Here is a 27770-nt window from a genome sequence, read left to right on the forward strand (position 1 = left end):
TCTGCATTCATTAAACTGCCTGTTTGTTTATATCTCGTTTTTTCTGAAGAGCAATACTGAATTCTGCTATTTAAATCACATATTTGCATTTAATTAAGTTCACTTTCTGTAGGTTTTTTCATTGCTTTCTGGGCTGCCTTGCTACCATGATTATTCCTACCATGGCTTCCTTTTCTGTGTAGGAATCCATGTATGAGTGGCAGTTCTCTAGTAGACTATCAGGAAGTCTTTCTATTGCTTTCCAGGAGGTGGTGCTGAAGCACAAGCTTTTTTAGTTCTCTTGCACTGTTCTGACTTTGCAGATCTCTGCAGTGCAGTGGAAGAAGTCCTGTGTTCCCTGGGGATGGGGGCATCTCCTCTGTGAGGAAGTCACTGGTTTCAAGCACCAATCCCATGGGGGAATGCAGTGGGTGATGGGGTTCCAGTCCGTGAAAGCCCAGCAGTTGTCCCATGCAACTGGATACTGCCCAGCAGTACATTCGTGATAGGTGGGGGTAGGGTGAGTTGCGAGAGGCTATCTGTTGCCTTCATGGTTTTGTTCTCCCAGTAATAGAAACTGGTAGACCTCAGAAGGACTTTCACGTCTATATCTCCACCCATTCCTGGGATTAGTGGTGGAGTGTGCCTGTCATTCAGGAAAAAAATGTTTCTGTGGTTCCAGCTAGTAGATTTGTGGATGTGTTCTACAACATGACACTCACTGCTACAGGTTCTTCTGGGGACTGCTGATAGCTCTGGGAGGGTGAATGGAGGGGAGTTCTGGGAGAGTGAGGGGAGACAGCCAGGTTCTGTGGCTTTTTCTGCCTGGTGATGGCTATTGCCAGACCACCATGGACTCATCTTTGTGTTTCATCCCCGCTCAGGTCAATGGCTTCAGCTGTAGCTCCTTGTGACCACTCCCACAGGAATGCTCACTCTATTTTTCTGCTCTTCCTGGGTGAAGGGACTGCCAGCAGCAATCTGATTCCTCTACTCTCCTGAGAACTACATTAAGCTCTAGGATGTGTCCGTGGTACTTTATCAGATTTTCTCCCTTCCGAACTCTTCTCTGGTTTTCTCCCACTCATCCACCTTCACGTTTTAATTCACAGATCTCTCAGATCTATTTGTGCGGTGAGCAGGGAATCCTGTGTTGAATTATAGCTGTTCAAATGGTTGAAACTTAAAGGGGAGAGACCAGGGGGATCTCCCATGCCATCATTCCTGATACTAGTCTTGAAGACTTTTTAAATTACAAATGCATTATCCTTAATAGCCACAGGGCTACTGAAATTATCTCTTTCATACTGAGTTGAGGTAGTTTGTGCTATTTGAAAAATTGGTTCATGTCACCCAAGTTCTCAAATTTATGTACTGAGAGTTGTTTATATTTGTTTACATTTTTTATTTCTATAATCTATATTGATACCATTCCTGATATTGGTAATTACTGTATTCTTTAATTCTGTATCAGTCTCATTAGAGGTTTATTGACTTTATAAAAATTTTCAAGGCCCGGCTGGGCGTGGCTCAGCGGTTGAGCATTGACCTGGGATCCAGGCGATCGGGGTTCGATTCCCGGTCAGGGCACATGCCCAAGTTGTGGGCTCAATCAATGACTCATCATTGATGTTTCTATCTCTCTCTCTCCCTCTCCTTTCCTTTCTCTGAAATCAATAAAGATATATTTAAAAAAAAAAAATTTTTTTTCAAGGAACCACATTTTTGCTTCATTCATCTCATTTTCATTTTCCTTCTTTTCTTTTTAGTTTCTTGAGGCTGGACCTTAGATTACTGATTTGAAATCTTCTTTCCTAATGTTAGTCCTCAGAGATAAATTAGCTGCATTCTAAATATTTTGTTATGCCGCATTTTCATTTTCACTTGGTTGTATTTTTTTGGGATACATTTTCCCTGATCATGGATTATTTAGAAGTATATTGTTTAGTTTCCAAGTGTAAGGGGATTTTACTTTTATCTTTCAGTTACACATTTATGATTTCATTCCACTGTGGCCAGAGAACATATTGATTTTAACTCTTCAATTTGTTGAGGTCTGTTTACAGCCCAGGCTATGATCTATGTTGGTAAATGTTCTGAAGGAGTATGAATAGAATGTGTACTCTGCTGCTGTTGGGTGGGGTGTTCCATAAATGTTGATTAGACTCTAACGTTCAGTCTAGCTGTTCTATGAATTGTTCAAAGAGGTATATTCAATTCTCAAACTATAATTATGAATTTTCAAATTCTTTAAGGTCTATCAGTTTTGGTTTTCATGTATTCAAAGCTGTTGTTAGGTACATAACCATTTGGGATCAATATATTTTCCTTGTGGATTGACACTTGTTTCATTTAATGTCACTAAAAATTTTCTGTTATAGTCTACTTTATTGATAGGAACATAGACATTCCTGCTTGCTTTGACTAATGTTCACATGGTATCTCCTTCTTTTACTTTTCAGTTTCAACCTACTTATACTTGTTATATGTGAAGAATCTCATACACAGCATACAGGCTAGTAATGTATTTTTATCGTTCTGCCAATTTAAACCACACAAATATAGTGTACTTAATGACATCAAGCTTAAGTATTCCAATTTATTTTCTGCTTCCTATTTGTTCTGTTTTCCCAAGAGTCCAGTTGGTTATTGGAACATACTTCAGAATTCCATTTTTGTCCAGTGTTTTTTTTTTTAAAAAACTGATTTTACCCCTAGTCACCCTGGCTCAATGGTTAGAGCGTTGGCCCGAGGACTGAAGGGTCCCGGGCTCGATTCTGGCTAAGGGCATGTACCTCGGTTACAGGCTCGATCCCCTGCCCAGTCAGGGTGCGTCCAGTAGGCAACAAATCGATGTCTCTCTCACATGGAGGTTTCTCTCTCTCCCCCACTTCCACTCTCTCTGAAAAGCAATAGAAAGAATATTCTCTGGTGAGGATTAAAAATAAATTGATTTTAGAGAGGAAGGGGGGAGAGAGAGACAAGAATAGAGAGACAGAAACAGAGAGAAGGGGATGGAGAGAGAGAACCATTGATGTGAGTGAGAAATATTGGTTGATAGCCCCCGGCATGCTTCCTGGGTGCAGACTGAACCCACAACCTGGGTAAGAGTCCTGACCAGGATTCCAAACTGCCATCTTTTTTATGTACAGGAAGATGCTCCAAGCAACTGAGCCACTTGGCAAGGGCTGTCAAGTGTTTTGTGTGTTTCTCTTAGTGCAGGCTTTTCTTAGTGGCTGCACTAGGTGGTACACACATATAACTAGCAATAAATTATTTTCCTTTTCCTTCATTTGAGAATGTCTTCATTTTCTCTTCATCCTTGAAGATATTTTTGCTCGATATAACATTCTGGGTAGATAATACACTTCTTTTAGCATTTGAGAAATGTCCTTTTACCTCCTGGCCTTCATGGTGAAAAATCCAGTATTATTCAAACCCCGCCCCGCAAGTTAAGTGTTGCACATCTCTCTGCTTTCAAGATGTCTTCTTTACCTTAAGTTCTCCTAAGTCTGACTATGTTGTCTTGACGCAGATTCTTTTGGGTTTTTCCTACATGCAGTTCCCTCAACTTCTTGAATTTGTAGTTTATGAGTTTTACCAAATTTAGAAAGTTTTTAGCTGTATGTCTTTGACTATTTTAATCCCATCCTTTCTTCTTTCTCCCAGAATTCAGGGACAAGAATATCTAACTTTTGTTATTATCCTACAGATCCTTGAGGCTCTGTTCATTTTATTAAAAATATTTTCACCCTGGACAGGTGGCTCAGTCACTTGGAGCGTTTTCATTTGATTCTTCATGTCTTCTATTTCTTTGCTGAGACCCTAGTTTTCATTTTTTTTCTATCGTGTTTGTAATTATTCTGGGAAGCATTTTTCTAATGGTTGCTTTATACTGTCAATTAACTTTAACATTTCTGTTATCTTGGTGTTCACATGTATCAATTGCCTTTATTAATTTAGTTTAAGATCTTTCTGGTTCTTGGTATGATGAGTAATTTTCAATTAAAACCTGGACATGTTAGGTTTCATGAGACTCTGGTTTTTAATTAAACCCTCCATTTTAGCTGACCTTGTTTGACATCACAATGTCAGGGAAAAGGTGGCATTGCTTCATTGTTGCTTGGTAACAGGATAAGTCCAGGTTTCCTAGCACTGACACTCCTTGTCATTGCTGGGGGATGGGGGACAGTGACGATGATGAGGGAGTTCGCACTTTTCTCCTGGCATCCAGTGATAAGGCTTCCTGGCTATGAAGAGCTAAAGTGCCTCCTCACTGCTCCCCACATGACCTTCAATGATATGTCGTCAGGGTGATGGGTGTATGTGGCCTCAATACCACCGGGCAAAGGAGAGAGGAAGAGATGCCTTGTAACTAATGCCTGGTGGGGATGAAAGTTCAGGCTCACTTCATGACCTACACTGACAATACCGGGCAAGGCGGCTGGCCAGCAATTTGGTAGGATGAAAGTCCGAGCTCACTACTTGGTCTTCTTTGACACTACCATAGCAGTGGGAGCTTGAAGCTCCTCAGATTGACAAAGGCAGAAGTCTAGGCTCCCCACTTGGCCTTTGTTAGATTTTTTTCTGTTGTGTTTTGCTGAAGAACAGTATTGTCTAAGTCTTCTTACTTACTAGGTTGCCGCTCTCCTGGTCCTTCATTTAGAGAGCAGGATTTTGTTGGGATGTTTTTGTCTATGCTGAGCTCCTGTACTGAGGCTCAGCATGGATCCTTTGTTTTAGGATCTTGATTGATTTCAGTAACTCGCATTTGGGCTGTTTTCTCTACCCATGCTTTAAATTCCTGCTCTTATGTTTTAAGTTCACCAATAACCCAGGCCCCTGCACATATGTACTTGCAACCCCCTTCATGACCTTACTGTGTGGCCCCACATGTGCTGTATAATTTCCAGGTTTTGTAAGTAATAAATCTGTATCGTTTCAAAGTTTCCTGATGGTTATTGCTAAAGGGTGTCTTAATCATAAGAAGAAAAAGGGCTGTTCTACCAACACCCTTGGTTACCGACAGACTGAGACCAGTACAAAACATCCTTCTCATGTTGGTTTTTATATATAATGCACAGGGTGTTTAGCTGTATTCTGTCGGAGAAATAGGGTAAACTATGTCTCCTCCATCATCCTAGTAGTGCAAGTCTAATGATTTACTTTTGTGGGTTCGTTCTTTAAAAATGTATGTTTTCATTGATATTTTATAGAGAGAAGAAAGGGGAGAGGGAGAGAGACAGAAACATCAGTAAGCTGCCTCCTACACACCTCCTACTGGGGATTGAGCTGCAACCTGGGCATGTGTCCTGACCAGGAATCAAACCAGTGACCTCTTGGTGCATGGGTTGTCGCTCAACTACCTGAGCCACACAGGCCGGGCTTTTGAGAGTTCACTTTGATGACAAAAAGAAAAGTCATCCGATTTTGCCAATTCTCTTATAACAGTTTCAAAGATATTTATAGGTTTAAATAAAAAATAAAATACAAACCATAGAATTCATTTACTCTTACCTTGCTCACTGCCATTTGCACAAATGTTAAGATTGACATACGCACAAGCAGGGCCAGGCTTGGATGATCCTCTGGTGAGTGTAATTTCCAGGTCAGACCCCTTTAACTGAGCACACAGGAATATGTGATTGAGAAACTGCAGCATCTGAACACAGTGTCACAAATAACACAGCAACTGTTTCTTCTAAGAATAAGAACTTTCTACAATTCTGAGAACATATTCAGTACAGTCAACAAAATAGTCAAGGTCTACATTCCCTCCCCCTTTTACCTTTAAATATGCAAAATAGGAAATGAAATCATGTTGTAAATTGCCCCACTGAAAAAACTGTCATTTTTAGCTCTTGCTTGACTATCTTATTTGTCCTATATAAAGTAGGAACATGCCCAGTGGGCGCAGCTCAGTGGTTAAGCATCAACCTATGATCCAGGAGATCGAGGTTTGATTTCCGGTCAGGGCACATGCCCAGGTTGCAGGCTCGATCCCAAGTAGGAGGCATGCAGGAGGCAGCTTATCAATGACTCATCACTGATGTTTCTGTCCCACTCTCTCCCTCTCCCTTCCTCTCTCTAAAATCAATAAAGACATATTAAAAAAAAAAAAAAGAATAAATAAAAAGTAGGCACAAGATAAGAAGCAAATGATTGAATAAATGACTGACATAGATTTTCTTCCTGTTATAAATGACCAACTTCTGGCCATGTTTTGGTATTAGATTTCCATCTAATTTAGTTACAACTAAAATGTACCAACAGGAAATGAAATTTTAGTTTTATGTATAGCCTACTACCTTAAAAGTTAACTGCTTTTAAAGTCCACTGCAGTTAAACAATAGTTCCCAGAATCCATTATATTGACTTATGTAGTTTTAGATACAACTGGCCCATACAGCCATGTGATCCTGGCAATTCTTATGTACTTCCTGGCTACGTTCCCCAAGAGAACTGCTATGAGACCAAGTTTACCTTCCTTCCCTCTTTCCTATTGCAGGTATCATCTGTCTGATCCTACCGACTACTGTCCAGAGCAATAAGACTAAGTACTAAACTAATTGCTACTGAGGAAATGGAATTATCAAGATGTGAACACATAAACTAAATCTCTTAATAGTTCAACAGAAATCAGAACTCACCTTCATTTTTTCTTGAATAAGGACTTTATTTGATGAAGGGACTGGATATTGTTTCAAGGGAGCCTTTATGGTGGCAAATATGAACTCCATGTGGCTTTCAATAATAGTGCTCAGATAATTTCCTTCAGACTTTGCTGTGTAATAAACTGTTATTTCATCAGTCGGAAACAGATTGCACTGAAAGTACACACAGAAAATGTAAAAAGGGAAGCACTGTATTAATCGAAATGTAAGGTACTGTTGTTGAGCAAGAGCTGACAATCCCATGCAGTCACTACGGGAGGACATAGTCCTGCCCAACCCTCCTCCGAGACAAAGGAGTGACACAGCGGGAGCCCACTCACACAGCTCTGCACTAGACAAGAGAAGCCCTTTGACACTCACTTGACGGCACCCTACCCTTCCTCAGAGACACCTATTGTCATCTCTGATGACCTTCTGCACCAGTCAGGAGGGCTATGGATCCAGAAGATGATGTGGGAGAAGCCCCAGGGAAGTGAAAATAGGAGGACAAGGGACATAGGCTGGCTGACAGCGCCGAGGCAGAGAGACCATGCAGGGAGGGAGGGCTGACTCTCCTGTAGAGTTCAAACTGCCTGGACCATGCCTTAGTGACCAATTTTCATCAATCGGTTACCATGGTTTACATTACCTACCTCTCCCATCCTCCCCAACAAACAAAACAAAAACAAAATGAACAAAACTCCAAATCAGTAGCTTGCTCTCAATATGACAAACCTTTTTGCGAAGTTTTTGGATGCGATTGATGATTTCCCGAGCCACTCCTTGATCCACCATTGACTGGTCAGGGGTGACATCTAAGAGAACCAAAGCCTGTAGGAATAAACAGAGCACACCACGACAATCAAATAAAGAGATACGGTTCTTTCAAACTCAGCAAAATGCAACTTAAAATTAAATTCTGAGAAGTCTAATATGCAGCACTATATATTCACAAAACTAAACAAAGGACATAGGTAATTTAGTTTCTTTATAGTTTGGGTTCTTGTCTATAACCAGCAATCCCTTCATCTCTGGAGAGAGGTGCGGCTTTACCTTTCTTCTGCAGGGTGCTGCTCAAAGGAGATCTTGAGACTGCACCTATTAGCATCTCAAATCCATTTCGTTTAATAAAATAGTATCAACTCTTCCAATAAAAACATCCATAGTCATAAAGCCCGTAGAGCAGCTTTTCACCACAAACAAGTGGATGAAAGGCAGTGTGTTTTCTTAACCCTGACCCCTTCTACCCTTTGGTTTGTTAGTGATTCCAGAGAGACTTTCTACAACGGACCACACTACTTTTTTATATGAGTTCAAACTGCCACTTTCTTGTCAATTTTGCCTACTTTTCTCTCTCACCAGTTCTCAAGGTTAATGATGATGTACTAATAATAAAAGTATCACTTCTTTTAGAGGGGGACATACTTATAAATTACATGGTTACCATTTACCTCAAAGGAAACTCAATCAGAGAAGTTAAACTTCATGAAGGGACAGAAGTCAGAACTAAAAATGGATGAGTCAGGGCAGCACACCCTGGCCCACAATGACACTTCCTCGAGTACAGACCACTTCTGCAGGCCTCCCTGACACTGGCTGTAGCCAGGAAGGACAGCAACCTCTGTGTTTACAATCCTCCCTGCACCCCCTTCCTGCCTTTTTAGCTTCCTTACCTTTGGCTCCTTACCAGTCTGCCTACATGTTGTCTACATGTAATGTAAGCCCCTGTGCAAAGGCTTGAGGGGGTTGGTCTCTTCATACAAGGTCTCCCCACCTCCCCTTGCATCTGGCATGTTAGGGACATAGGGACTCCAGCAAGCCCCCACTCCCACAGTGGAAATCTTACAACCTATCTGTCGGAAGAAGTCTGACCAGGAGTAAAAAAGAAATGCTGTGCTCTATCACAATAAAAAATGTAGATCCCAGAATCCAAAACTGCCTGTACAGCCTGTTCAAGGAGCACCCCCTAACCATCCCTACCTCTACCCCACACTGGATAGGCACTCTTCTCTGTACTTATTTTTACCAGATAATTTATCAGGCAGAATAACAATTGGCTCACTTCTGTCTTCATGAGTTACTTTCTCCTCTATAATCTTATTTTTTGGTAAAGAAATGCTCTAGGGAACAGAAAATTACCTGAGCATCTGAGTGTGCTTCAAACTGCGCCGACCCAAATGTGGCCTGATCAAAGGTGTACATGAGGCGAATGTCGTCTTCATGTAATTCATGGCCTCCCACAACAATGGTCCCTGTTAGAGAAGCAACTGCCACTGTTAATTTGTTCCTCTTCCTCCTCAACCTGCCCGGCTACAAGCATATTGTGCCACTTTTTGATAAAATTCCTAGCAGCCCAGACAGCATGGCTCAGCGGCTGAGCATCAACCTATGATCCAGGAGATCGAGGTTCTATTCCCTGTCAGGGCACATGCCTGGGTTGCGGGCTCCATCCCCAGCAGAGGGTGTGCAGGAGGCAGCTGATCAATGACTCTCTCATCGATGTTTCTCCCTCTCCCTCACTCTCTCTGAAATCAATAAAAATATATTAAAAAAAAAATTCCTAGCATTAAGCCACAGAGGCTTCAAGATATCCTGTCCTTCTGAACCAGTCTACTGTCGTATATAAACTCCCAGGTCCAAGGACATGCCAGGCAGCCATGACTCCCCACCATAAACACAGACCTCAGGGCGTGACTAAGAACGCAGTCTGCAGAGCCAACAGAACTTAGGCTCACCCTTACTGACAAGAGGACCTTGATTCCATTACGTGCTGGGCAAAGTGCAGTCAGGTAGGTAAAATGAGGTGAACAGTGTGAAATTTTGACTGTCATGCTTGTCCACCCCAGGCAGAGCATTTAAACAGTCAAAGATGGCAACTCCCATCTTCATGAAGCCTGCTGAGATTACCCACCATGGTGTTCTTGGTGCCCTGAGTACTGGGCTGCCATTATCACGTCAGTCACTGTGTTCTGAAAACTACTTTGCTTTCCATCATGCAGATCAGTTTATTCAGAAACTACAGTTTTGAAACGGTGGTCTTTTGGTTTTAAGTAAGATGGATTTCAAAATTTTTTTATATTTTGGCTATCTGGTGAAACAACTTAGATTCATTACTGGAAGTTTAATCAAAGATTTTATTAATTAAATATAGTAAATTAGTTATGACACAACTTTTAGTTGCTAGCCTCTCATGTAAGCTCTCCAGATAAATTTTATCTGTTTGAGGAATCTTAAAGACATTTCCCGCAATTTCCATAATCACTCATCTGAACTCAATCTAAATCTCTATTCATGTCACCTCTGTGCTTATGATTTTCAACTTCAGAGGGAGCCCTTAACACTTTGTGCTCCAGGACAGCTGCAGAACGTCAAGCAGCCATAAGACGACCAAGCTGCAGGCATGATTCTAATCATGGTCGAGCTGATAACTTCTGAACACATGGATAGGAAAGGAAGAGAGAGCTGACTCCCCTAACCTCCTCATAATGTCCTATAGCTTTCCATCCGAGCACTTATCAAGACGATGACTACTTCCATAGATCTTTCATGTCTGCCAGCACAATAAGGGAAAGGACGACATCTGTCTGATTAAACTCTGTTCCCACGGCCACCTGAACCGAAGGGCTTTCAAAATATTTGCTGAACTAGCCCAACTGAGAGACCAATACAAGAATTCTAGAAATTTTAGAGAAACTGTGATGGGTTCTGACCTAGTTCTTCACAAAAAGTTCTAAACCTCAGTGCTAAACCCTTCTCTAAAAATACTTTAATCTTTTTCCTCAGTATTTTCCAGTCTTCATCCTGATACCTCCAAAAGTTATCATCTTTCCTGTAGCAACATCCCCAAGGGCTCTGCTTTCTCTTCCATGAAGGCAGATTTTCTGGGCCCACATTAGCATTTGTAGAATTCAATGGTAAACTAAGGGCCACCCATCTGATTCTGTAATTTCTATCTAGAAAGTCAGTCCAAAGAAATCAATTTCATAAAAATATTTACATGAATATATTCACTGAAATATAACAGAGTATTGAAAGAATGAAAATAGTCCAGCAGGGCGTGGCTCAGCGGTGGAGCATCAACCTAGGATTCAGGTGATCGGGGTTCGATTCCTGATCAGGGCTCATGCCCGGGTTGCGGGCTCGATCCCCAGTCCAGGGCGTGCAGGAGGCAGCCGATCATTGACTCTCTCATCATTGATGTTTCTGTCTCTCTCTCTCCTTCTCCCTTCCTCTCTCTGAAATCAATTAAAAAAAAAAAAAAAAAAAAGAATGGAAATAACCTAAGGCACCAATAATAAGAGACTGGTTAAAACCATTATCAGGTATCCATATGAAGGCAAATTAGGCAATTACTGAAACAACATCTTAATATAAACAAGTAGAAATGTTTCAAATATAAATTAAAAATGCAAAATAAAAAATATAAAAAGGAATGAGAATCAAAATCTAAAATTACAGTATCATTTCCTTCACAACAGTGCCCAGCACCTAATGTGCGTATATACACGTGTGTGTGTGTATATTTTAATCCTCACCTGAGGGTATTTTCCCACTAATTTTTAGAGACAGTAGAAGGAAGGGAAGAGGGGGAGGGAGAGAAAGAGAGAGAGCATCCTCACCTGGGAGTATTTTTCCATTAATGTTTAGAAAGAGTAGAAGGGAGGGAAGGGGGGAAGAAGAGGAGGGACATGGATTGGTTGCCTCCTGCCTGCAACCGAGGTATGTGCCCTTGACCTCCAGAATCAAACCCTGGTGAACTCCTGGCCCGTGGGCCAATGCTCTAACTACTATGCCGAACCAGCCAGGGCAGCACCTAACACATTACACAGCAGAGACCAGGCACTGAATCTACGTTAAATGAATGGGTGATGAGTCAGGGGTCATCTTTATTGTCTTCTTTAAGTTTTTCTAAACTATCAGAATTATTCCTAATAAACATCTTTACTTAAGAAAAGTTTATGACAGAAGCCTCCTCAGACTGAGACCCCCACCAGGCTGACACACACCATTCTTCTGGAACTGCTCCAGCTCCTCACTGCTCAGCTGCTTGATGGATGCCATCACTGCTCTGAAGGCGCCCTTCAGCCGCTTCCCCAGGATCATGTGATCTGGTTCTGCCCGTAGGCGAATACCATACTTGTTTTTATCTGTAGACAGTGTAACTTTTTGAACATTCAATTCCTATGGTTGGTAGACAAGATGAAAAAAACACACAAGGGAAATGAAAACATAAGTCCACAAAAAAAATTGCTGGCAAATGTTAACAACATTATTCACAGTGACAAAAAGCGGACACCCAGACATCCCCCAACTGTGAGCACAGGTAAAAATGTGGCCTATCCCTACTATGGGCTCTTAGTAAGCAATATGTAGAAATGAAGCACTAATTCATGCTATAACACAAATAGAGTAGAAGATGCCAGATCCAGAAGACCACGTACTACATGATTCTATTTCTATGAAGGGTCCAGAGTAGGCACACCTGGTGACAGAAAACAGGTGTGCAGTTGAGAGCAACAGTGGGATCTTGAGGGGGAAATGGTACATGAATGTTAAAGGATACAGGATATCTTTATGCAATGATGAAAACGTTATAAAATTGTAGTGATTAACTGCACAACTATACAAATTGATACTAAAACCACTGAATTGAATGGTATGAAAAAACCTTTCCTGTCCAGATCAGCCAAAACAGTTGAGCATAAGCTCAACTAAAAACAACTCTTAAAAGAGGTTACATCTCTTCAAGGTAACTTTTGCTCAAGCAATTTCAGAGCATCACAAGGTTAGCCAAGAAGAACCAGTTCATCATAACATTTCACGCCTCCATCATGCTAGTTAAACATCACTAACGCAGCAGGAACTGATGACAGCACAGGAAATACGAAGGAAGCAAATTGTAGAGAAGTGTCAGTTTCCATCACACACACCAGTGATTAAAGTATTCTATTGAAATATATTGTTTTTATCAATATCTGCAAGCATTCATTATAAAACTTTTAACTCTTTACTTTCTAATATTTATCTGGAATTCTCAAGCAATCAAAACCAATATAGATATTAATATTTTCTACAATAATACATCTAAATATCATTGGTAAAAACAATGAGATTTAAAATATGCTGTATTTGTCTTTAAAACATCATGGAATAAAGCTTCTTTGCAGGATAACTGACACTTATTTAGACTCTTGACCTCAAATCTTCACTTCTAGCCACCTGTCCAATGTCCATGCTATGACTCAGGCAAGGACACACACAGCCTTTTGTTTGTAATGAGAAACCTATATTTCCAACAACAGGAGAAAATTAAATAAATTATGATACAGCCAGAAAGTGAACATTATGCAGAATAAAGTAGATCTTCGTGTGTTCGCATGAGATGCCCTTTGATGCGTGTACAGGTGTATAAAATGCTAGGAACAACCCTTGCAGGAGATAGCTTAGTGAACATCCCTAGGAGGGAGGAGATTCCAAGGAGCAAATGGGATGCGAAAGGACTCACCCTGCACTCTATTGCTAGTGCTTGAACTGTTTACAACCAATGTGTTCACTTGTTACATATATAATTTGAAGGAACAAAGTTATTTTGTTAATTATCAGAAAGTACTTTACAGAAGAGAAGTGGATAAAGGTATAAATAATCCAACTAGGGTAAGGAAATTCACTGACCTTGAAATCATTTTCAAAGAATTACTATAACATTGTGAAAATGCATGATGATTCTTAGCAGAAAGTAAAACTTTATGGATAAATTTATGTATATGAAGATATACAAAATAAAAAGGATAAGTTACACACTCAAAGTGTAGTTCACTGAAGAAGCAAGGAAAGAAGTCTGTTTGGATCTAGAGACAAATCATTTACTTTACCTCAATGATATACTTCTCCAAAGACCTGATATCATTGAGAGCCTCTGGATCTTGATGGATAACCACAATTTCTTTCAAAGGATACTAGGAGGAAAAGACAAGAAAGAATTCACTAAGCAGCCAGAAAAATGGAATGTTAAAGGTTTTATCCTCAAGTCAAGTTCCAAGAATAACTAGATTCCACTACTACTAAGTCATTCATACCCATATTGTAGAAATGAAAAAAAATTTATGCCATTGCTGGAAGCCCTCTATACTAAGAAAATACTTAAAGACATAATTATTTAGGTATGTGCAATGTAAAATAAATAAAATCTCAAACCTTTAATGGAATAGTTTTGCGGTCTCGAATCACTCGCCCAAGTTCAATCACAGACTGCATTCTAGATACTGCACTCTCGATTTTCTTGTCAATCAATTCCTCTCTGATTAGAAGAGGTAGGGATGTAAGAGACATTGGATTGAAAAGAAAAAAGAAATCCCCAACAATAGGCATGCCTACAGGAGGATGGTCAGGTGAACATACGGTGTGCAAGGCCTGCTAGTGAAGCACCTGGGGAAGGACAGCATGCGCTGGCTCTGGGGGCACATGGCAAGGGGAGGAGGCAAGCCGGAGTCTCCTACTCAGTACCCATCAGCCCCCAAGGCGACTCCAACAAACCTGCTCACCCCCCAGGTGCTGCAGCGCTACAGAGGGTTCCACAATGAGCATCCCCACTCCTACCCACTCTGTACCCTGAAGAGCAGCTCAAGTGAGAGGCAGGGCACGAAGGGGTTAGGCCCCCACACGAGGGCATCTCTAGCAACTTCCCCTGCCATGCCCAGGTGAGGCTTACATATATTTGATTCTTCCTCTTTTTTTTGGTTAATCCTCAGGCGAGGATATTTTTTCCTTTGCTTTTTAGAGAGTGGGAGGGAGGGAGAAGGAGAGGGAGAGAAACATCGATGTGAGATACACATCGATTGATTGCCTCCTGCATGCATCCTAACCAGGCCTGGGGATTGAACATGGAACCCAAGTACATACCTCTGACCAGGAATTGCACCCACAACCCTTTGGTGCACGGGCCCACATTCTAACCACTGAGCAACACTGGCCAGTGCTGTATTTGATTCTTACCGAACATGGGGCAGCATGAGGTAGTGGATGCTGAGTGTGTCCTTGTCCTGGACAGAAACAGGGTCAATGAGCATCTTCAGGTTCTGATACATCAATTCAGTAAGAAAAGGTGTATACGGGGCCTATATAAGAACAGAAGACATCATGTCATTCATATGCAACCACCATTATCTGATCTCAGAGAAAAAATGGCAATTAAACATTTTAGAGAAAGACACAGATATATGCACAGAAGTGGATATGAGGTTACTAAACATGTCCCATGAAAGAGAGAATACTTAATCTTGACCTTGGCGAGAGGAACTTCCTATGAAGTACAGGAGGGGTACAGCCAGGACACAAAGCATCCTGGAGGATTTCTGTAATAAAAATAAGAGTCACTGGCCTATCTCAAGAAACAAGAAAAACTCCAAGTAAACACCCTAACATTAATCTTAAAGAACCAGAAGAACAGCCGTCCAAAACAGCAGAAGACAGGAAATAAAACTTAGAGCAGAATGGAATGGAGGAGAGAACTACAATATTATGCAAGAAAGTAATAAAACAAACAACTGGTTCTATGAAAAGATTAATAACATTGACAAACACCTGGCTACACTCACTAAGGAAAAGAGTGAAAAGACTCAAATAAGATAAGAAATTAAAGAGAAGTTACTACAGACATACAAAGGATCACACTGAAATACTATAAGACTACTGACCACCAAATTCAATAACCTGAAAGAAATGGATCGATTTCTAGACATATATAATCTTTCTAGCCCTGGCTGGAATGGCTCAGTGTTTAGAGTGTCAGTCCATGCATCACAGGATCACAGGTTAGATTACTGGTCAAGGGCACAAACCTGAGTTGCAGGTTTGATCCCTGGCCCTGGTTGGGATACATGCAGGGGACAGCCAATCGATGTGTCTCTCTCACATCGCTGTTTCTCTCACTCTACTCTCTATCCCACTCCTTCCCTTCTTTCCTTCCACTCTCTCTAAAAATCAATGAAAAAATATACTCAGTTGAAGATTAACAAAAAAACAAAGCACCCCTCCCCCGCCAAACAAGAAGACTCCTAAAAGCAAAAGTCCAGGACCAGATGTCTTCACTAGTGAATTCTACCAAACATTCAGAGACTTGATGCCTATCCTTCTCAAATTCTTCCAAAAAACTGAAAAAAGAGCCAATATTTCCTAACACATTTTATGAGGCCAACATAAACCCTGATACCAAAACCTGCACGAACACCACAAAAAAGAAAGCTACAACCCAGTATTTCTGATGACTGCAGATGCAAAAATCCTAAACAAGATACTAGCAAACTGAATACAATACATTACAAAAATAATACATCATAATCAAGTGGGATTCACTGCAAGGCCACAAGGATGGCTCAACATACACAAATGACCAATGTGATACACAGTAACAAAATGAAGGACAAAAAGTCCCATGATCATACAACATATGCGGAAAAAGCACCTGACAAGATACAGCATCCACTTATGAGTAATACACTCAATAAAATGGGTAGAGAAGGAAGTACCTTGGTAAAATAAAGGCCAAATCCCTCAGCTAACATCATGCTCAAAGGCGAAAACTGAAAGCTTTTTCTTTAAGATCAGGAACAATACGAGTATGTCCACTCTCACCACTCTTACTCAACATAGTACTGGAAGTCCCAGCCAGAACAATAGGCAAGAGAAAAAAATAAAAGGCATCCAAATGGGGAAGGAAGAAGTAAAACTGTTACCTTTTGCAGATGACCGATTCTGCATATGGAAAACCCTAAAGACTCCACCAAAAAATCAGTAGAAACAATAAACAAATACAGTGAAGTTACAGGAAAAAACCCTAATATGTTAACAATAAAATTTCAAAAAACCCCTAATAAAATAAAAAGAACAACAACAAAAAAACCCCAATTCCTTTTGCAACTGCAACAAAAAGAATAGAATATCTGGGAATAAACTTAACAAAGGATGTGAAGGACCTACCTGTACACTGAAAACTGCAAGACATTATTATTATTATTATTATTATTTTTTTTTTTTTAAAGAGAGGCTTTTTTAAATATCCTTATTGATTTCAGAGAAAGGAAGGGAGAGGGAGAGGGAGAGAGATAGAAACATCAATGATGAGAGAGTCATTGATTGGCTGCAGCCCACAACCCGGGCATGTGCCCTGACCGGGAATCGAACCCTGATCGCCTGGATCCTAGGTCGACGCTCAACCGCTGAGCCACGCCTGGCTGGGCTTTTTTTTTTTTAAGAACCTATAAACCTGAGTGGGTTCCTTATGTTTTTTTTTTTTTTTTTAAATATATCTTTATTGATTTCAGAGAGAGGAAAGGAGAGGGAGAGAGAGAGCTAGAAACATCAATGATGAGAGAGTCATTGATCGGCTGCAGCCCGCAACCTGGGCATGTGCCCTGACCAGGAATTGAACCCTGATCACCTGGATCCTAGGTCGACACTTAACCGCTGAGCCACGCCTGGCCGGGCACTGCAAGACGTTATTAAGAGACTGAAAACGACACAAGAAAATGGAAAGGTATTCCATATTCATGGCTTGGAAGAATCACCATAGTTATAATGGACATACTACCCAAAAGCAATATACAGATTTAATGTAACCCCATCAAAACACCAATGAGATATTAAAATGAAACAGAACACAAAATCATCATATTTGTATTGAACCACAAAAGACCCCAAACACTAAAAAAAATCCTGAGAAAAAAGAACAAAACTGAAGGTATCACACTCCCTGACTTCAAAATATACTACAAAGCAACAATAATTAAAACAGCATGGTACTGGCAGAAAAACAGACACACAAGCCAATAGAACTGAAAGCCAAGCCCAGGAACAAACCCACATGAGTATGGGCAAGTAATTTTTGACAAAGGAGACAAAAACATACAATGGAGAAAAGACTCTTCAATAAATGGTGCGGGGGACATTGGAAAGTCATATACAAAAGAATGAAACTAGGGTTTAACCATACATACTAAAACACAGGCACTAAACTTTATGGACCTTGGTCTTAGAGAATTTTATAAATTTGACCCCAAAAGCAAGGGAAGTAATAGCAAAAATAAATGAATGGGACTATATCAAACTAAAAACTAGCTTCTGCACAGCAAAAGACACCATGAACAAAACAAAAGAGAAACCAACCAGATGGGAGATATTTGCAAACGACAGCTCTGACAGGGGTTAATATCCAAAATATATAAAGAACTCATACATTGTACAAATAATTCAATTAAAAAATGGGCAGAGGACCTGAACAGACACCTCTCCCAAGAAGGCATACAGCACGGCCGGGCATGGCTCAGCGGTTGAGCGTCGACCTGGGATCCAGGCGATCAGGGTTCGATTCCCGGTCAGGGCACATGCCCAGGTTGCGGTCTAGGCAGCCCCATCAATGACTCTCTCATCATTGATGTTTCTATCTCTCTCTCTCCCTCTCCTTTCCTCTCTCTAAAATCAATAAATATATATTAAAAAAAGAAGAAGAAAAAAAAAGGCAAACAAATGGCCAACAGAGATATGAAAAGATGCTCAACTTCACTAGCTATTAGGGAAATGCAAATCAAAATGACAATGAGATACCACTTCATACTGTTAAGAATGGCTACTATCAACAAGACAGGTAATAACAAGTGTTGGAGAGGTTGTGGAGAAAAGGGAGCCCTCATTCACTGCTGGTGTGAATGTAGACTGGTACAGCCACTATGGAAAGCAGTCTCGCAGTTCCCCAAAGTATTAAGAATAGAGCTACCATATGATTCAGCAACCCCTCTTCTGGGTATCTACCAGAAAAATTTAAAAACATTTATTTGCAAAGATATATGTGCCCCTATGTTCACTGCAGCGTTATTCACAATGGACAAGACATGGAATCAGCCTAAGTGTCCTTCAATAGAGGACTGGCTAAAGATGATGTGGGTGGGACATGCACACAATGGAATACTACTCAGCCATAGGATGAAAGACTGTCATTTGCAATAACATGGATGGATCTTGAGAGTATCGTGGAAGCAAAATTAAGTTAGGCAGAAAAAGCTAAAAACCATACGATTTCACTCATATGTGGGCTATAAAACTGAAAACAACAAAGAACAAACAAGAAAAACAAAAACTCATAGACACAGACAATAGTACAGCTGTTACCAGAGGGAAGGGGTGCTAAAGCTTAACGGGGATGAAATACATGGTGACAGAAGATTTGACTGGATGGTGGGTACAGTGTAATATACAGATGATGCATCATTAGAATTGTACACTGTCTGAAACCTATATAATTTTATTAATCAATAATTTTATTAACCATTGTCACCTCAGTAAATTTAATTTAAAAAACAAAAACAGGAGTCACTGACCATGTGCCAGCAAGGTCAATATCCCTAAAACTCAGAAACCTCATTTGTAAACTGAGGGAACACAACCTGATTCACAGGATAAAAATGAATGACAGATGTGAGGAACCAGGCATAGGACCTGAAACAAAGCAGGTTCTCATTCTGTGTATGTTTAGGGAATGTACAGAAGGCTTATAATTTACAATACGAGGAATTAAATAGGATACGAGGAATTAAAACAAGTAAAAATTTTACTTGTAAGTTATTTAATATTTCAATCGGTAGAAACATGTTTCAAGTAAAATACTGTTTGTATTACGTTTGGTTAGAGAGAGTACACGAGTGTCACTGTTACAATGAGGGATCCACATGAGGATGAGGTATGATGTTCGAGGAACTGTGGCAATTCAATTTAGATGCAAGAACCATGACCTGAAATATGCTATCGGTCGTGAAAAGAAAAAAATCCAGCTTTTTAAAAACAGTATTAACTTTCTCCCCCATTTATATATTTCTATCACCATTTATCCCCCTATACCCTCTTCTACCCCCTGGCCCCCTTTTCCTGCAATCACCACAAAGATCTAGCTTTTGAAACTAATGTAATGAGATTTCTAGTATGATTTCTGAAAAGGAACTCGAGATTTAAGTTGTTTAAAACTCAAATTTTCTATTTCTGGTGGACCAAATACAGAATAGATACAGAGGACACTGAAGCAACGGGGCACTGCGAGCAGCCCACAGGGCCAGAGTTTTAAAATGGCAATGAATCTTACCATAAGTTTGCACAGAGAGAGCAGAACACTAAACAAGGTCTCCAGGGCCGAAACACAATCCTCCACTCCGTTCTCACCCTAGTGAATAAAAGGAAACACACAATGAACACCAAGTAAGAAGTTTATTAAAAAGAGGCAATCCACAGGGAGCACAGTACAGAGACAGGAAAGAGAGAGCAAGATGTGACCACAGCCACAAATGTCTGGGGTCAGTGTAGAAAGCAAGGATGGGGCCAAGCTGATGGAGAATGGCCCTGTAACTGTGAGGTAAAGACAAGTTAGAAAACCCAAAGTCGGAGGGTGGGACTCCCACACAACAGGAAGTAGTAGTTGCTAACACAAAAAATTTAAAGTACCTTTAGGTAACTTTTTCTTTTAAAGTATATACTATGTGTATAAAAATAATTATACTAATTCATTATTTTTAAAAAAGATAAAAAAAATTCAACCATAATTATGTTACCCAGAAACAATTACTGTAAACATTTGAATGCATGTCCTTGTAGGTCTTGTGTGTATATATAGATATACATGTATATATGTGCATATTTAACAAAAATGAATTACTGTTCTGTTATGGGTTTTTATCATTAACACGTTTAAAGACAAAACTGATAGGCAGTAGGCAGCTCAAAGTGGTCTTTGGTATGGGCATCCCTCACTTCCTGTCTTCCACAATTACTGTTTACACACGGCTTAAGTCTTGAGACAGGACCTGTTCTTGACTCATTTGAAATCCCCAATCGGCTCAAAAAAGAGTTTTGTCAACAAATAACTGACCCACTAGAGGTAGGAGACCCTCTGGAGATCAGTTTTTGACATTTGGAAATATTTGCATAACTTTATTTTGGGTTTTAAGAGGTATGCTCAGCTTAATCCTAAATGGCTCTGAGACTCCCTCCAATATGACATGTCCATAACTGTGTTCTGAAAATATGCACGACTTTTAGAACTTATAGGTCCCCACCCACCAAATGGCAATAAATACAGTTAATATGTAAGGTAAAAAGAAAAAAATTGCTTCAAAACATGAGATCATGTGGCTGGACTCATTTTCACACTTCCTACACTTTTTGTTCTTCCAAACAACAGCCTGGACTTACCTTTAATCTTCGGCGGTTCATTCTCACGTACCAATTCGTCAGAACATCGACAAACTTAACCAGGCGAGGCACCACAGTATAGAGCCTATAAGCTAAAAGGAAGATCAATCAATCAGGCGGTGAGAATAGACAAAGCATTTGGGGTGCTTGGGGAAAGGGGTAGATACAAGAAAAGAACAAGCAACCCTGTCACTCAAAGGTCGCCATGCTTGTTAGGAAAGAGAATCAAAGTGAAGCAATCACAATGGCTCATTCACTTGAGGACACATACTTCCTGACTGTCAAGTGTCTTGGGGTGCACACAAACCGCCCTGTGAGCCACTGCCAGTTTGAACAATGAAAACCCCTTATGTGTGGCTGAGAGACCAACACTGCCCATCACATGACTCCAGCAGGAGGGTTTACCTGGAGCTGTGCAATGCTGCAGCACCACAAAATACTGACTTCCTTCCACTGTACTACTCTGTACCTCAACTAAGTCTGACACACAAAAAGTTCTAATTAGATGTTACGGGGCATAGCATAGGTCAGCGTTTCTCAACCAGAGCAACTCTGTACCACAGGGGACACTGTCTGGAGACATTCTGGCTGTCATAACTGAGCAGGTAGGTGCTCCTGGCATCTGGCAAAGGGACCCCGCAATGCTTGTTGCTCAACTGCTCAACATCACAACACACAGCACAGCCCGACAACAGAGAACAACCAGGCGCAAGCTATCCATCATGATGCCACTGAGAAACTTAGCAAGAACTGTGAGTAAAACAGAACAGGCTTTCTAATACCTCATTTACCATACTTGGTTTTATTTTGTTTTGCAAATTTTTTAAAATATAAATTGTATGTTTTTGGCAACCCTGCAAGTTTATCAGTACCACTTTTCCAACATCATTTGCTCAATTTGTGTCTGTCACATTTTGGGGATTCTTGCAATATTTCAAACTATTTCATTATTATACTTGCTATGGTGAGCTGTGCTCAGTGGTCTTTGATGTTAATATTGCAACTGTTTTGGGGTATCATGAACCGTTCCCACAAAACACTGCAAACTTAATCGATAAATGCTGTGTGTTCCAACTGATCTGACTGCCCCTCCCTCCTCCTGCTCCTCAGGCCTCTCCATTCCCTGAAATACAACATTAAAATTAGGCCAATTCATAGACCTACAATGGCCTCTAAGTGTTCAAGTGAAAGAAGAGTTGCACAATTACTCCTGAAGATGCTGTGAAGATTGTTGAAATGATAACAAAGGATTTAGAATACTACATAAACTTAGCTGATAAAGCAGCAACAGGGTTTGTGGGAGACTGACTCCAATTTTGAAAGAAGTTCTACTTGGTTAAAATGCTATCAAACTGCATCCCACGGCACAGAGAAACTGTGCAAGAGTCAACTGATGCAGCAAACTTCGTTGTTGTCTAATTTTTAAAAATTGCCACAGCCACCCCAGCCTTCAGCACCACCACCCTTGTTGGTGAGCAGCCATCAATGAAGGAGGGAGCCCTGGCCTGGTGGCTCAGCTGGATAGAGGTTGTACCAATACTCCAAGGTTGAGAATTCGATCCCTGGTCAGGGCACACACAAGAATCAACCAATAAATGAATAAGTGGAACAACAAATGGATGGTTTTTTTCTTCTTTCTCTCTCCAAAATCAATAAATAAAAAAATTAAAAAAAAAAAAAAAAAAAGATGAACTCCACCAGCAAAGACCACTGAGGCTCCAACGACAGCTAACATTTTTTAGCAGTAAAATATTTTTTAAATTAATGTACGTACATTGTTTTAGACACAATGCTATTGTACACTTAATAGTATAAACGTAACTTCTATATCCACAGGGAAACCAAAGTTCACGCGACTTGCTTTATTGCGATATTCTCTTTACTGGATATTTGCTTTACTGTGGTGGTTTGCCATGAACCCACAAGATCTCCAAGGCATGCCTGTAGTCAAGGAAAGAAAGCTAATGGACGGAGTGAAGGCGAGAAACTTGGAAGATTTAGAAAGACTTGAAGGGTTGAAGGGTCCTCTGAGGAATTCAGAGGGCAAGCAGGAAAGGAAGGGTGTCTAGCTCATCTTATTTGAGGCATAGGCTTATTTTAAGGATTATTCCCCATTCACTTCCTCTTTGATACTCTGTCCCACAAACAACACAATTTACATGTTTAAATATGTTTAAACAACATGAAGAGACTTCAGTGACTTCAGTTAAAAAAGCTGCTGGTCTAAACCAGCATGGTTAGAAGTTGCCAAGCCAAAGGCAGAGCAGCTCTGTGCTGTGGTTCACAAGTTCAAGAAGAGGTGCTGGCAGACCACAGCCCAGGCCAGTCTTTCAGAGTCTGCACATTCCCAGACAACTGATCTCTGTGATCAGGCCTAATCTGTAGAGAAAGGCATAAGTTAATTCTAGGGTTCATTACACTGTTCATCTTCTAGGAAAGCCAGTTTCCTATTTTCAGGTTTCAACTGTTAGAGAGAGACGAAGCCCACATACAACAAGCCCACAATAAACAGAAGCAATAGCAGCTATTGCTGAGATCACATATAAGAGCTTCAGACTCTTTCAAGGACGCTACCTCAGACTTGATGTTGACGAGGGAGCGGAAAGCACAGGCTCACAGGTCCGTGGAGCAGGAACTCCACCAATTCTATGTCCAGAGCTCATCTCATCAGCTCCATAAGCACAGCCTGGCCTCTCAAACCTGGCTCTCACTGTGAGCTGATGTGCACAAGCTGCCTAACCCCAAGCCCCCAGTCAGACTGGGTCCTGGCCAGGGTGTATACTCTCAGAAAGGTCCGGCTGCCTAATGATGCAGGGGCCCCAAGCAATAACCCCTGGCACCATTTCCCACTGATTCATATCACTCAGGAGGTAAAAGTGAACAGAACTGTGAGCAAGTGTCCTGGGAGCCTGGTGAAATCCCAGCTAAGGAGTCTGCCTCCCACACTCATTTCCACTTTCACTTCTGTCAATTTGTCCAACAGCTTGACAATCATACGATCTTTATTATGTATGTTTATAAGGGGGTGGATATAGTCCTTCAGGATGACTGACAAACATGTGGAAACTCCTGGACTAACTGTCCTATTTGTGTCAAGTGTAGAGACACCCACTCTAGTGAGAGCCATGTACCAGCCAAGGAACAGCAGATTCCTGCCTGCACCAAAGGGTGGCTCGGCCCGTCGAATCCACCAGCACTGTACCTGCATAGTGGCACCCAGCAACCATGGGGTGCTGAGGGAAGCAGGTGAACTTTGCTAGGGTGTGCAGCACAGGGAAGCCCACTGAATTTATCAGATCCATCTCAGATATCCTAGTCAATGCTTCCTGGAATTTTCCACCCTGACTTACAGTTGTTCTATCTCCAACCTCGAGGAAACCATCATAACCTACTTCCCAACCTCTGTATAAAACCAAATTCACACAGAGGGTCCCAAACAAGAGGAACCCAAAGAGGCCCACAGCAAGATATATCATAATTAAAATGCCAAAGGTTAAAGACCAAGAGAAAATCTTAAGCAGCAAGAGAAAAGCTGTTAGTTACCTACAAGGAAGCACCCATACGACTGTCAGCTGATTTCTCAACAGAAACTATGCAGGCCAGAAGGGAGTGGCAAGAAATATTCAGAGTGATGAAAAGCAAGAAACTACAACCAATATTGCTCTACCCAGCAAAGCTATCATTTAGAATTGAAGGTCAGATAAAGAGCTTCACAGATAAGAAAAAGCTAAAGGAGTTCATCACCACCAGACCAGCACTACAGGAAATGTTGAAGGGTCTTCTTTAACAAGAAGCTAATGAACAAAAGAATCTCATGAACTAAATAGATCCAGAGACACTGATGCATGCAACAGACGATCATATTTCAGAGGACAGAGGGAAGGGGGGTGGAGGGTGGGAAGAGATTAACCAAAGAAGTTATATGCATAACCCATGGACACAGTCAATAAACAGGGTGAAGGCCTGGGGAGGGGGTGGGAGTGAGGTGGAAGGGGTCAATTGGGGGTAAAAAATGGGACACCTGCAATACTTTCAACAATAAAGATAAATTAAAAAATAAAAAAAATTAAAAATACTTCCAATTTATATTAAAAAAACAAATTCACTGTTGTAGGTAACAGCAATATGAAGAAATATCTACTTCATTATTGCTTTTCTGTATTTCCTAATTTTTCTAGATTGAACAAGGGCTATTTAATAAAGTAGACCTGAAAATAAAGATAAATTTTAAAAATAAATTAAAAATAAATTAAAAATGAACTATTAACAAGTATTACTTACTGAGTACCTACTATCTACCAGCTACTTTACGTATATGATCTCTATTTGAGCCTTATAATAACTCTAACCAGGTATTATTCACAGAAAGAAATTGAGGGTCCTAGCCTAGGGAACAGGTGGAAGAGCCACCCAGCACTGAGCCTGTGACTCCACCGGTCCACATGGCGCCTGTGGAGGGATGAGGCCCCTGGACATCCGGAGACAACTCCCTAGGCCTTGGTCCAGCACCTTTCTACAACTAACAAGCCTTGACAAAATTATATTTGAGTGTTGAAAAAAATAATTACTTATGTACTGTTCTGTATCTCTTAAGATTTCCATAAAATTTCCTCTAGGCTTATAAATAAAAAGTTAAATATCTAAAAGGCAATCATAAAGAGAAGAGTCCTGGGAAGATGGCCAAAGAGAGACACACCTGCCATCTCGGTCTCAAAGAACGCAATGAGTGACTGCATGAAGGACAGGACCCACCGGTCTGTGATGTTGGCACTTTCTTTAACAGTGTTCTCATTGTAGACGAATTCCATTTCTTCCTCCTAAGAATTGACAAATATTGAAATATGCTGCATTCTTAGGGGAAATTAATGTAAATAAATAAGCTGTTTAAAGCACTTAAACTGAGAGTAACAGCACACCCCCTCCCCCAATCCAGGCCCATTGGAAATCTAAATTTCTAATTCTCAGGATTATTTTCAAGATAAGCTCTAAACTTGGGATATTAAGCCCTCAATTAGTGAGTACAATTTTGAGTGAAGTAAGGAGAATTTAGGAAAAAAATTATTCCTCTGCACAAAAAAATTATGAATTGAGAAATATTCCAAAATCTTCTAAGTATAGGGTTTAGTTACTTTAAATCTGAGGAAGGAAAGACAGTAAAATTGGCAAGCATTGGATGACTGTCCGTAAACTGAAAATGAGCACTAGGAATTAATGCCTCAGTTTATATTACTCATTTCACCTAGAATGCTTTACTCAACCCCTTCTTTTTCCTTTGCAAAATCTTCCTCACTCCTGAAGGACCACCTCACCTGTCCCTATTCACACAGCATCACCACCAGTGGCAGGGCCATGCTGATCCTTGCCCAGATCCAAGTGCCTGATGGTAGAGCAGTCTCTTGCTGCAATGCCCAGAAGAGACTCCAGACTAGCAGAGGCTGCAAAGTGGGCCTGGCTAAGAATTGTTGGCCCAAGGAAGTGGTAGGAATGAAAAGCCAGAAAAACTAGGGGCCTGGGGAAAATGATTGCCTTTCTCAAAACACAGGGAAAAATCCCTCTGGGAAGGTACATTAGCAGACCCAGAGAAGCCAGAGGCAGAAGGAAGGAAGTGCCTGGACTGCTGGAGTGTGATGTTCAAAGCTCAGCTTTTCAACCTGTTTCTCAGGAAGGAATTATGTCCCATGTTTAGTCAACATAATTTACTAGCAATTCTACTTGTAATGTGCTGCAGGTAAAAAGATGAGTGGAGTCCTGAAAAGGCAGACAGGCACATGCACAATGGAGCCTACAGGCCCAAAACAGCCAGGGAGGGAGGGGAGATAGCTTCTCAGAGAATGCTTGTGGGCAGCAGGTAAAAGGCACTTTCACATACATCATAATCATTACTTTAAACCCTAACAACCCAGTGAGAATTTCTCTCTCAGTGTCTTAGCCTAAAGACACCCACTGAGGGCCTTCCCTGACCACCAATCTGCAGCAGTCTTTACCAGGCATTTACTCTCAGTGGCTGACTTTTCACTGGTGCCGCCATGCCCCATCCCAACTGGTTCCATGAAAGGAGGGGAACTGGCTGACTACTTGAATGCAGATCTTCTACAGGTGAGGATCCTGTCTGCATAGGTGAGCCTGGCCAGATGGCCTACCACCAGTTCCATGTTCCTGGCCCAACAACGACCCCAGATAACTTTATCTATGGCCTCCGAAGTGTCTCTGAGCCTCTATCCATAGGGCCAGTGCAAACCCAGCTCAACATAGCTGGGAGGGCAGAACTCAACCCACAGCACCTCGGCCCATACCTTCTGCAGCCTTAGGACGTTCTGGATGAAGAAGCGATAGGCATTGTACCAGGGGAGTAGCACATCCTTCAGGACGTCCCGCACCCCTTCCTCCTTAAAGCGGAGGTTTTCTGCTCTCACCACAGGGGAGTTGATCAGATATAACCTGAAAGAGAAAAATCACACAGGAAAGGGACGTAGACAGTAACCAATTCTTACGTGACACGTTGACAGGGCCACACCAAAGTCAGCATTTCTTCTACAAAAGGAGATAGTTATAAATTCTCTTCTCATGGTATTCTTAAAACTGATAAAGCTCTTACTTTTACATGTATAAGACCCAGCATATTATAACGGGAGACATAACTCTACACCCAAATGTGGCGCTGGACCAACCTAGAAGTATGCCCCGTGTTGGTCTCAGCGTACGCCACTGGTGGTGGTTGCAGCAGAACCAAAAGGAAGCCACCAGGCCCTCCTCCCAGGACACATGCAGGCACCAAAGACTCACAAGGAACAGCTGTGTATGCTCTGCCAGGGCAGAGGCATTGGAAGGTTTTGAATCTGAACACTCAATGATCTCTAGATTTGGAAGTGTCACTATTAATTAAAAACAAAACAAAACAAAACAAAACAAAAC

The 27770-nt window shown here is 41.1% G+C and overlaps 1 protein-coding gene across 3 annotated transcripts in view; it reads right to left on the reverse strand.

The window, feature by feature from the left end:
• IARS1 (isoleucyl-tRNA synthetase 1) overlaps window positions 1-27770 on the reverse strand; it is a 94128-nt gene that overhangs the window by 16250 nt on the left and 50108 nt on the right. For all 3 annotated transcript variants that reach the window (XM_081152210.1, XM_081152212.1, XM_081152211.1), the window contains exons 19-30: window positions 27152-27296; window positions 25555-25675; window positions 20859-20950; window positions 19756-19833; window positions 14625-14746; window positions 13827-13929; window positions 13505-13588; window positions 11639-11813; window positions 8772-8884; window positions 7368-7463; window positions 6630-6806; window positions 5497-5602 (exon numbers count right to left, since the gene is read on the reverse strand). In XM_081152210.1, the coding sequence (XP_081008336.1) occupies window positions 5497-5602; window positions 6630-6806; window positions 7368-7463; window positions 8772-8884; window positions 11639-11813; window positions 13505-13588; window positions 13827-13929; window positions 14625-14746; window positions 19756-19833; window positions 20859-20950; window positions 25555-25675; window positions 27152-27296 (1412 nt within the window). The remainder of the gene's footprint in view (window positions 1-5496; window positions 5603-6629; window positions 6807-7367; window positions 7464-8771; window positions 8885-11638; window positions 11814-13504; window positions 13589-13826; window positions 13930-14624; window positions 14747-19755; window positions 19834-20858; window positions 20951-25554; window positions 25676-27151; window positions 27297-27770) is intronic.

The sequence above is a fragment of the Miniopterus schreibersii genome (assembly GCF_964146895.1).
Source record: "Miniopterus schreibersii genome assembly, chromosome: 11".
Lineage (NCBI taxonomy): Eukaryota > Metazoa > Chordata > Mammalia > Chiroptera > Miniopteridae > Miniopterus > Miniopterus schreibersii.